We start from the raw sequence: 12,203 nt of genomic DNA, 5'->3' as shown, positions 1-12,203 counted from the left end.
TACTTTGAGGACCAAGGTATGCCTTAATCCAGCCATGATATTTTCCATTACCTAATTAACTGAGCCGTGTGTGGTAGTTACATGATCTTGTGTCCACTGGAGGATTTTAAGAGTGAAAGGGCTGCATCTACCCTGTTAATTAGGGCACAGCCTGATGATGACTCCTTGGGGTTGTGGCTTTGTTATGAGGATTCTGGGAACTTCCTCTCTTTCAACTTGGAGGTGGGCCACGCTCTTTCTCTGCTTCACCTTCTGGTGAAGGAACTACTTGGAAACTCACAACAGTGCTGAGATGCTTCCACCACCATTGGATCTACAAGACCTTTCACCCACCGGCCCATGATCTTCCTTCATTAGGCATCATTGTGAATGGCTGCATGAGTCCCAAGTGGAATTTATAGACTAGCATCAGACATATGGGCTAATATAAGGCTTATGGACTTGATCTGGACTGATCTGGGATGTTTTCTCAAAATACAATTGATCTTAGATATAAAGCTCTCTCTTACACATACATGAGTGTCAATGAATTTGTTTCTCTAGTCAACCTGACCTAACACACCATGCTATTTTTCATTGCCTCACATACTGGTGAAAGTTGGGCATTGAATAAGGAAGACCGAAGAAGGATGTATTTGAATTGTGGTGCTGGAGAAGAAAATTAAAAGTACCACGGACTGCCAAAAGGACAAACAAATTTATCTTAGAAGATGTAAGGCCAGAGTGTTCCTGAGAGGCAAAGATGGCAAGACTTCACCTTACATCTTTGGACATATTGTCAGGAGAGACCAGTCCTTGGAGAAGGATATCAAGCTTGGTAAAGTGGAGGGGCGGCAGCGAAAAAGAGGAAGGCCTTCAATGAGATGGACTGACCACACACAGGGCTGGCACAATGGGCTCAGGCGTAGGAACAAGTGAGGATGGCACAGGAGCATGCGGCATTTCCTTCTGTTGTGCATGGGGTTGCTATGGGTCAGAACCTGCTCCATGGCACCTAGCACTTCATCCAAACACCCATACACATGGTCACAGAATGTTTTGAGAGTTGTTGGTATCCCAGCACTTTCTCTTTAAATGCTTAAGTCTGGAAACAAGAACTTTCCTCTACATATCCTAATGGAATTATTACCCTCATTACAACACCCATTCAATGCTCTTATTCAATATATGGGCTATATTAACATTTCTCTGCCAAAGCAGAAAGACTCTGCCATTGAGTTGATTCCTACTAATATTGACCGTATAGTGGAGGGTAGAACTGCCCCTGTGGGGTTTCTGAGACTGGAAATCTTTAAAGGAGTAGACAGTCTCATCTTTCTCCCTTGGCCTATCTGGCAGGTTCAAACTGCGGACCTTTTGGCTAGTAACTCACTTTGTCACCAGGTTACCTGAAGACTTTATCGTGTTTTGTTTTTTCCTACAATCAAGGATGCCACCTTTCATTCAGTTTTCAATTCTGAATTCCCTTAGTGGTTTTTCATACTTAAATTTTAAAAACCCAAGAAACATTTTGAATGGGATTACCTTTTTTTTTTTTCTAAGAGCCCACACTAGTTTGCTTTGTAGACGGAGCCCAACACAGACTTGTCTGATAGTTTCACCATCAGCTTGGGCAGTGACATGACAGAGGTGGTGCTGTGTTCTTTTCAGTGCACGGGATCTGGAGGTGTAAGGTGCTGTGTTTGGCCATTTGGTTAAGACAGTTATCTACTGGATCTATTTTGTTTTGTAATTATATGTGCTTTCATAATCAGTAAGTTTCTTTTTCTATGGCATAAGTTGTTTTGTTAAGAGTATATTTAGGGGATCTGGTAAGACTTTGGTGGTGTACCAGTTATGTGTTGGGCTGGGAACAGCAAGCTCAGCGGTTTGAAACCACCAGCCACTCTTCTGGAGAAAGATGAGGTTTTCTACTTCCGTAAAGGGTTACAGTCTCAGAAACCCACAGTATCAGTTATACTCTGTCCTATAGGGTTGCCATGAGTCGTAATCGACTATTTTTTTTTTGTTAAGACTTCTTTAAAAGTTCTTGTTATACCCCTTATCTCTTCTTTTAATAAGCTGTTTTCACTAACTTATTCATTTTACAAATGTTTACAGAGTGCTCATTTTGTGCTTGTGGGTTAACTACTCTGCTGTGCTTCCTGTCAAGTTTCTCCATCTGAAAATCCCAAGGACATCTATCAAGGAAACTACTGAAAAAAGAAATCAAACTTGACCAATGGTTACCATGGGTGAAAGAGGAAGAGATTTTGCTTAGGGACATTGAGTTATGTTGATGGTGGCGGAATAATTTGGAAAAGGATATCAATAATGCTTGTACAACATGAAGAGTATAATCAATGGCACTGAACTATACATGCAGAAGTTGTTGAATTGGAGGATGTTTCGTTGTATATAGTTTTGCTCCAATTAAAATTAAACAATTACACAAATAAAAATGAGCACAAGGAAGAAGAAAATGTTTTAAAAGTGATTGTGGTGATGATTGTACAACTTTGCTTGGTATGATTGAATTATTGAATGATAGTACATATGGATGAAGTGCCAATAAAACTGCTAACAAACAAACAAACAAACAAAATTGATTATCTGAAATGTAAATCCCCACCTAATTTGCAATTAAAATAATAAATTAAAATAATAAAAACAATGCAGCATATTCAAATGGAACTCCTCAACTTCTCCACTGCTCCTCCTATGTTCCTTATCCGTTAATCACACCTTCATCTTCTCAGCAACCTGCTGCAGGAAAACCTCCTGTTTATTTGTTTTAAAATAATTTTCAGGGGGGCTCGTACAACTCTTATCACAATCCATCCATCATGTCAAGCACATTTGGAAATACCTCCTGTTTATTTATTTTTTAACATTTTATTGGGGGCTTGTACAACTGTTATCACAATCTATCCATCCATCTATTGTGTCAAGCACATTTGGAAATACCTCCTGTTTATTGGGCACCAGCAACTGTACTAGGCCATTTACATATGTCACGTGCATTATCTCATTTAGTCCTTGAAATAGCCCTGGGAAATAAACATCCTTATCTTCATGACGTAGGGCTCTCAGCCCCAAGTCAACAGCCAGGGCGTCCTCATGCTAGGATTCAAATGCAGTTCTCTTTGACTTCAAAGTCTTAGCTTCAAAGCCTGGTTCCACTACCTACTAGGAGATTAAATAAGTAACCGTAGTACTGCAGCTTCCTCTTTTCTCAAATGGGGAATCCCTGTCTTGGAGGATCGTTCTGAGACTTGAATGAGATTGAACTCGACAAGCACTTAAACTATTCCTGGAGGCATTGCCTACCCAACCATAAATCTGGTGCTGCAAACTTTATTGACTCACTGCTAGTGGCTGATCCTGGTCGCTCCCAGTGTCATTTCCTCTGTGTAGTGCAGAGGTTTGCAAATAATAGCCCACAGGCTAAATCTAACTTGCAGTCTGGCTTTGTAAATAGTTTTATTGGTGCACAGCCACACCCATTTGCTGACTCCTTGTCTGTGGCTGGTTTTAGTCATTAATCTGTCAGTGGTGTGTTGTTAGGATGTCCAGCAGGTTTAGCAGAATTCCCAGAGCCAAATTTATTAGGTTTCCAAAATTAGTTGCCCTACTTGTTCCTTTTCAGAATTTTATTTATTTAATTTTTTACCCTAAGCGCATCCTCCTTCTCCCTAGCAATTAAAATCTTCTAAGGCCATCTGCTTTACCAGTCCTTGGGATCTGTCCAGCTCCCCCTAGGGGGAAGTATCTCCTACTTTGGGAAACACTGTTCTAGATGAAAATAAACTAGGAAGAAAGGCCTGGTGATCTACTTCTGAAATTCAGCCAATAAAAAGCCTGTGGCTCACAATGGTCCAATCCACAATTGATAGGGATGGTCCAAGATGAGGCAGCTGATTGTACAAGGAGTATCCAGTGTGTGTTTGGTTAATCTTTCACCTCTTCCCTTGTCCTCAGTGATCAGTTCAGGATTGGCTGCCTCTAAGAAGCCTTCTCTGGATTCCATGGGTGGAACCAATGGTTTCCCTGGTTTGTATGTACTTGAATTCCAGATATGGGTCATTCCTATTGCGGCAAATCCCCTTGAGGGCAGGATCACACCTTGTTCATATCTCCAGTGCCCTGTGTAAAAACCGGTCCTTAGTAAGTGCATGCATATTCGGTTGTTTTTGCTTGTCAGCATTTGAGCTGGAATTGCCGTTTGTAAAGGTACAGCTTTATTCTGTCCACAACTTCTATATATTTAAGAACTTCAGTCATATTTAACCTCGGCTTTGGATCTACTGAAAGAGCCCTGGTGATGTAGTAGTTATGTGTTGGCCTTCCAACGGCAAGGTTAGCAGTTAAAAACCACCAGCTGCTCTGTGGGAAACATGAAAGGACTTTCTACTCCTGTGCAGACTTACAGTCTCAGAAACTCAAAATAGGGGTACTTCTACTGTGTCACTGTGAGTTGGCATCTACTCGATGGCAGTGAGTTTGGAGTTTGGATTGCCTTTTTGAAAGACTCAGATCTGGAAAGCAAATCTATCCTTTCCCAACTCTCTCCTGTTCTTGTAGAGATGAGGCTTTTCACAGCATCTGAATTCTTTCCCAATCTCCTTAGCCAGGGCCACACCAAACTGTTATGTTTGGGGAACTTTCTCTCAGCAAAATGGGAACTGGAACAAGAAGGAATGGAGTGTGGCTGTAAAGCAAACCATAGAAGGACGGTGCTCTGCTGAGTTTTGTTTACTGATTCCCAGCGATGAATTCTGTCACCAGCTCGAGGGCTCAGAGTGCCAGCAGCTGAGCTGTTAGGAGAACACCAGTGAAGTGCATTGATGGTAAAGGTGATTGGCTACCACTGGGGTTGAAGAGGCTTCTTGCCCTCTAGGAAATTCTCCAAGTCTCCACTTAGTTATCCAGATCCTCAAAGTGCCCAAGAAGCTTCAGTTTCAAATTGAGTGCACTTTCCACCCATGGATTGGCTTGTTTTGTTCAGTCTTACTTTGAGTGGTTGAGGTTCTCTATTCGACGTAACTGCCAAACCCACGGCTTCCTTTCTCGTAAAACCAAAACAAAAAAGCCTTTTCTATTCAGGTACCTTCTCTGTGTGCACGTGTGTAGCACGTACCTGGGATCAAAGCCGACTATATAAAGTCCTTGATTCTGTGTGGGTTCAAACACATTCAAAGCTTCAGCATCCTGAAAGGTTTTGCGCTCCTTCCTGAAGCCCGGGTCTACTCCCAAAGCCATGGCTTGCATTGGATTCCAGAACAGTGGGGCTCAGCTGCCTGCGCCCAGGACGGGGCTCTACGCCATTCTACTTTCTCTTCTCTTCATCCCCATCTGCTCCAAAGGTGAGTGTGGCTTTCGGAACACGGAGGTGAAGGAGGTATTTCTCCCATCTGGGTTTCATTTCTTTCAGCAGCAAGTGCAGTGATTTAAAGTAAAGCTCAAAGCTAACGGTCAAACTTCTCCTGGCAGGGATGGGGCAGGAAGCAGGAGACAGCCAGCTGCATCAGCAGATAGCCAGATAGATTGTTTAGAGCAGAGTGCCAGGTAGATCGTGCGTTCAAAATGAGTACATGTGAGTCAATTTGGGAGACACTGGCAGTATTTGAGGTATTTTCCCCCAATTCTCTCCCGTTCCCCCCAATCTTCTGTAAGATCTTACTTCTGTACAATTGGAAGAAAATATCTTAAAGTGAAGGGACTTAGGACTGAAATCCTGAATGCATTTGAGTTTGGTATCAGGATGAACTCAAGATTATTTCTCTCCCTGGTTTTAAATCAACTTAATAAAATCATGGGAAGAGCTTCTCTCATTTCTAATTCAAGGTTTAAGATCCTCTAATTCAGCTTCATAAAACTAGTTAATGAATCATTTCATAAACAAAGGCAATTTGAAACTGCAAAGTAACAAAAGATAAAGACTGATAGCAGCCAGAAAAGAAGAAATGAAGGAGTCAAGAAAGGAAGGAAGGATAATGAAAGTGAACCACCAGTTGGTTTGGCATCAGATCCGTAGGTGCTGCCAGACCCACAGTTGGCCTTCAGATGCAGAATCCTCAGTGCACAGGTTAAATAAGTCTCTTTAGAAATGGTCATGGGGTTTGTTATTTGGTTAGAAATGATTAGCATTCCCAATGCATTTCAACCTGCTCTCTCTCTAGACCTTACTGGTTCAGAAACCATGTAGCTTATTTATATGAAGTAGTCAAAAGATCCTTGAAAATTAACTTTTTACTGGATAAGAATGATACATATACATTTTCTGATGTTACATGTTTGAACATGTGAAGATGAAATATTCTTAGAAGTAATTAAAAACTTTTTTTAAGGAAATCAATCTCAACCTATAACTAGGACCCTTTGTGGTAGTTATTAGGAAATTGATTGTGTTGAGATTTAGTGGTAATAACTGGGAGCCCCCCTCAGGGGGGCTTGGTCTTACTTAGGCCTAGTGTGAGTACCATTACACATTATTCAGCACTCCTTTGGGTGGAATAAGACTACAGCTCGAAGAGACAGAAGGTGGAGTAGGTGTGCTAGACACACAAAAGCTACAATACAGGGAAGAATTTAATTACCATATATACTTGAGTGTAAGCGGTGGCACCTAATTTTACCACAAAAAAATTACGGAGCTTTTTCAGCATAAAAAATGTGCTGAATTCCATGATGCTCACCTTCCTGACACGATTGCTAGAGACAAAGCGGATACATAAGCAAATGTGGTGAAGAAAGCTGATGGTACCCGGCTATCAAAAGATGTAGTGTCTGGGGCCTTAAAGGCTTGAAAATAAGCAAGCAGCCATCTAGCTGAGAAGCAAAAAAGCCCACATGGAAGAAGCTCACCAGCTTGTGTGATCACGCGGTATCGATGGAATCAGATATCAGGCATCAAAGAACAAAAAAGTCATATAATTGTGAATGACGGGGAGTGCAGAGTGGAGTCCCAAAGCCCATCTGTAGGCAACTGGACATCCCCTTACAGAAGGGTCGAGGGGAGAAGATGAGCCACTCAGGGTTCAGTGTAGCAATTATGAAACTTACAACTTTCCTCTAGTTCTTAAATGCTTCCTCCCCCCACTATCATGATTCCAATTCTACCTTACAAATCTGGCTAGACCAGAGGAAGTGCACTGGTACAGATGGGAACTGGTAACACAGGGAATCCAGGACAGATGAACCCCTCAGGACCAGTGGTGAGCGTGGCAATACTGAGAGGGTGGTAGGAAGGTGAGGTAGAAAGAGGGAACCCGATCACAAGGATCTACATATAACCCCCTCCCTGGGGGACAGACAACATAAAAGTGGGTAAAGTGAGACGTCGGACAGTGTAAGACATGACAAAATAATAATAATTTATAAAATATCAAGGGTTCTTGAGGGGGTGGAGAGGGAGGGGCAAAATGAGGAGCTGATACCAAGGGCTCAAGCAGAAAGAAAATGTTTTGAGAATGATGACGGCAACAAACGTACAAATGTACTTTACACAATGAATGTATGTATGGATTATGATAAGAGTTGTACCAGCCCCCAATAAAATGATTTAAAACAACAATAACAACACAAAATGAACACTCCCCCCACCTCAAAAATAAAAGGACAATAATAACAACAATAACAATAAAAAGTGCTGAAAAAACTCGGCTATACTCGAGTATATATGGCAGGTACCACAATGGCGTTCTCGCAGTACCGAGGATGCTCTGGAAGTCGCATTCATGATTCGAGCTAAAGGGATCCAGTTTTAAGGAGAAGGTGGCATAGAGACTAGGCTTTAAAGGATAGGTAAGATTCTTTGAGGCAAAGATGAGGGATGAACAAGAAGATACTTGTCTCGCTAACCCAAGCTGCTGGATTCGCCATACCTGTGGCTTCTGCCACATTGCTCTGAAGATGGATACAGGCAAGCGAAGCGGAGTGCTTGCGGAGAGCTACTGGGGTCATGAAGCTCCGGGGGCCTCTAAGCAGGAAGGGCTGGCACCTTGGTAACTAGGACTGGGTGCTAGGTTGCAAACAGATTGCATGGGGGACATTGAGTGGTGTTTGTTTTGTTTTTGCAGGAAATGGTGAGTAAGGCATCTGAGGGCTTGAACAGATGGGTAGCACCATTCAAGCCAAGGTTGGGGATGATGACTGGTTGCCACTCGGTGGACTCAAAAGGGGCCAGGCTAGTTGTAGGAAGGCCAGCTTGGAGATGATTTGCTATGAAGCCACCATTTAAAAAAGTGACGTGACTCTTTTTGTATGGAGAATTCTTTCCCTCATCCTGGATAAGCCAGAGAGGGGGACAAAAAGCGCACAGACACATGAAGGCATTTGCGTGAAGCACAGAGTGAGGGCGGAAGAGGTAATGGTGGTGACAGGGGAAGCCCACAGAAATGAACAGCAGGGTTGCCTCTGTCTGGGGAGGAAACGACCCAGTGCCCTTTACTCTGTGGCTTCCTTCATCTATCCGAATCACCTCTCTGCGATAATCGCGAGAAGGGCTGGTCAGCAGTCAGCCAGGGCTCAGCTGTTCCTCCTGGGAGAGGGAGGTATCGGACCGTTCAAAAATAAGCAGAGGTCCAGGAAGTAGGCTTTGAGGACTGAGGCAAGATCCTGAACTTGAACCTTCAGACCCCTCCTGAAGCTGCTCTAGCTATTCCTCTCTCAGAGAGGACGCAACTTGGATAATAACATGCACTTTGTATGTCTGAGAAAAACAAAGGCCACAGGAGAAGTGGGACTTGCCCCAGATCATGTTGCATGGCATTTTCAGGTCTTTTATTTGTCACATCAATATTCTGCTACAACCATCTAATGTCAAGAAACTATTTCCTCTAAGGAAGCAGTGTTTTGGTAAATTTTCTGGAAGACAGCTAAGAGAAAGCTTTGGGGGAGAGCGAGAGTGAGGAATCTGGGGTGCTTGGAGGTAGAAAGTCACAAGGGAAGGCGATGGGTTTGTTGAAGGGGGGAAGATGGGAGGGCAGGTAAAGATGGAGCATGTCCACCGGAGATGAACCTGCCCTGGCTGGAGGCTTTGGCTGGGACTCGTCATATGTAAGAAGCACTTCATGAGACTCCCTTCCCCTTTTCCGTGGTAGCACTGAACGTGTCCCAGCCTTCAGTGGTCCTGGCCAGCAGTCGGGGTGTCGCCAGCTTTGTGTGTGAGTATGAGTTCGTATGCAAAGCCAAAGAGGTCCGGGTGACAGTGCTGCGGCAGGTCAACAGCCAGATGACAGAAGTTTGTGCCTCCACGTTTGAGATGGAGAAGGAGTTGACCTTCCTGGATGATTCCACCTGCACTGGCGTGTCCAGTGGAAACAAAGTGAACCTCACCATGCACGGGCTGGCAGCCATCGACAGCGGGATGTACATCTGCAAGGTGGAGCTCATGTACCCGCCGCCCTACTACATGGGCATGGGCAACGGAACCCAGATTTTCGTCATTGGTGAGCATTTGACGGAGCTGACATCTTCCGCCGTATTGTTTTTCTTAGCAGGAGAATCATTTTGCTCAGATGATTCATTGCTCAGGACTGTGGAAAAATCTCTTGGTGCTCTTTCATGGTGCCCTGCCAGTCCCCACACGAGCAGTCTGATTATAAAATAACATTGAGTGAGAGAAGTGGGCGTTTTCTCTGCTCACGAGTAGAGGCATTCCCTCTGGAAGCTTAACACACAGTACGACTCACATCTTGTGACTTCCATATGACATTCCAGAAAGCGGCCTCAAATAATCAGATTTACCTGTAGGGCAGCGATACTACTTTGGGGGTGGATATCAAGTTTGTGAAGCTCTAACTTCTCCCTTTTATGATCAATGGGGAAAGAAGGATCCCCACCCCCCCCACCCTGCACTTTTTCTAAGATTGTCTCATATATACTCTGCTGTGCTTTCGGTTGCAGATCCGGAACCATGTCCAGATTTTGAATTCCTCATCTGGATCCTTGCAGCCATCAGCTCCGGCTTGTTTTTTTATAGCTTCCTCCTCACAGCTGTTTCTTTGAGCAAAATGGTGAGTGTGATGCTGCCTTTGAGGGTTAGCGATGGACCAAAGCATCAGTGAGAGCAATGGACCAAATGATAGGGTTCCGTTTTCTTGAGATGAAGCAATACATACCAAAGAGGAAGGGCAGTGGCAAAGAGCACACTTGAATCCTTGGCATTGGCCTTTTGGGTTTCAGGATGACTAATATTTTAGATGAGTGTATTTGACATTGAGTGTTTGTGTGCTTCTGAATAGGGTTTCAGTTTGAGTCATGGTTTGAACAACACGGGGCAGCTGTTTTTGTTCTTTGCCTTCATGACAAATATACTTCAGTTTCCTGAAGTCACCCCGAAGCACAAACTAGGTCGGGCAAAATGCTCACAGAGATGATCACCTGAATGGATTTCATTCTCCCGTCAATGTGCCTTCTTTTTACCTGGGAAACAGCTCTTGGTACCACTCTACTCAAACCTACTCTCACAAACACAGCACCTGACCGGGGCTCTCTGTCACTCTGTCTGCTTAGCTGGGATACTGTGCCTCATTGTTCAGCTCTGCTCATTGATTTTGTTTCCTCCAGGTGTTGGTGTTGAAAAAAGGAGAGGTATGGAATCAATCTTCCTGTCCATTTGTCTTTCTGACTATTCCTCTTAGCCACCTCTGCCTAAAGCTGGCATTGCCACCTCAAGGATTCTCTTCTCTAGTTCTATCTCTTGTTTTCAGTCTGTCTCTCTTTAACACACACACACACACACACACACACACACACACACACACACACACACACACTTCCAAGATCATTGCAGCTTAACAATCACATCCATTTGATCTAGGTTCTATCTCATTTGCTACAAACTGTCACACAGTCTGGTAGACTAGACCTCAATTTATTGTCATTCCAGGTAATAAAAACGGAGAGACTAAAGCAGATTAAAAAAAGTAATAAAATGAACATGAAGAGTTGAGAAACGCAGCGCTTAAACAGAGTAATTAAAGTTCATTTGTATTATGCTAGTCCATCACAAATGCCAGTCAATTACCTTAAGCATTATGTGCTACTTCTGAATATTTCTCCAAGTATCGTTTTCCTATCTTCTAGTCAGGGAAAGCAGTTACATCAATAGTACAGTTATTTACTTAAAATGAATTTTAATGACTGAATCAAGAAGATATCCTGTCTGTACCGAACATTCCATTTTGAACGGGAAGGAACCTGATATTTGTGAGCAACTATTATGGTTAGAAGTAGCTTCTGTAATATTTTATGATAATTACTATTTTTTTTGTGTGTGCGTGTTTGTGTGACTGTATCTTGGCAGCTAAAGAAAAGAAGCCTTCTTACTACAGGGGTCTATGTGAAAATGCCCCCAACCGAGCCTGAATGTGAAAAGCAATTTCAGCCTTACTTTATTCCCATCAATTGAGAGATCATGGTGAAGAAGAAAGGCCATTCTCCAATCTCCAAGAGCTGAGACAATTCTAACGTTTTGATAACCAGTTATTTTTGTTTGTTTGTTTGTTTGTGTATCGTTGGGGGGGATTCATCTCTCTTTCATATAAAACTGGATGTACAACCCAAATTAAGTGTACTACAATTTGAAGCAAATGAGAAGGAACGCAGAGCTGGGATGTGTCTGTCACATCCGAGCCAATGTTCGGAAAAGCATCACTTGGGAGCAATAGGGGGATGCAGCATTACAATGTGGGGTCAAGGGATTAAGTTAGGGAATGCTATTCTGCAAGGAGAGGACAGGAGGGCTGGGAAGGAGAGAACTACATTGTACACACCTTGCATTTGTCTATGAAGAAATTATAGCTGAAATCATCTTTGCTAGTTCCATTTTTATATTGTATTTTCTTTTCTTAGCATGGGGACTTTGCAAATACTCATGTGGCTGCCATTGAGCCAGTGATGCCAGAGGTTGGATTGTACCAATATGTACTCTTTCATTTGATGGTATTGTGTATGGGGCCTCCTGTGTTTCTGTGTGTTTGAATATAAACACTATATGGCAGGGTCTTCCCACCATGCATTCAGAGGAGGTTTTCCAGAGGGTCTCAGGACACTAATATGCAGGCAGGGAACGGTTACTTGCTAAGTGACCTTAGAAACTGGAAGGCAGCAAGTTCACCACGAGGCCGCCAACACTTCAAATGGCTCAAAAGCAGGATGGGGCGGAGGAAGGGCTCCCAATTCTTTCAGACCTGTCACACCTACTTGGTGTGGACAAG

At 43.3% G+C, this 12,203-nt stretch overlaps 1 protein-coding gene across 2 annotated transcripts; it reads left to right on the top strand.

Moving 5' to 3' along the window:
* The first annotated feature begins 5,239 nt into the window (after positions 1 to 5,239).
* Positions 5,240 to 11,395, top strand: CTLA4 (cytotoxic T-lymphocyte associated protein 4). Of its 2 annotated transcripts, XM_075529718.1 has the most exons (4): positions 5,240 to 5,345; positions 9,084 to 9,431; positions 9,889 to 9,998; positions 11,291 to 11,395. In XM_075529718.1, the coding sequence occupies exons 1-4, from the start codon at positions 5,240 to 5,242 to the stop codon at positions 11,393 to 11,395; spliced, it is 669 nt and encodes a 222-aa protein (XP_075385833.1). The 2 variants fall into 2 exon arrangements, with proteins under 2 accessions (XP_075385833.1, XP_075385834.1); XM_075529719.1 differs by lacking the exon at positions 9,889 to 9,998 and having other exon boundaries at positions 11,291 to 11,352.
* The last annotated feature ends 808 nt before the right edge of the window (positions 11,396 to 12,203 follow it).

This window comes from Tenrec ecaudatus, chromosome 13, assembly GCF_050624435.1.
Source record: "Tenrec ecaudatus isolate mTenEca1 chromosome 13, mTenEca1.hap1, whole genome shotgun sequence".
Classification (NCBI taxonomy): domain Eukaryota; kingdom Metazoa; phylum Chordata; class Mammalia; order Afrosoricida; family Tenrecidae; genus Tenrec; species Tenrec ecaudatus.
This window is presented reverse-complemented; position numbering and strand designations above follow the sequence as displayed.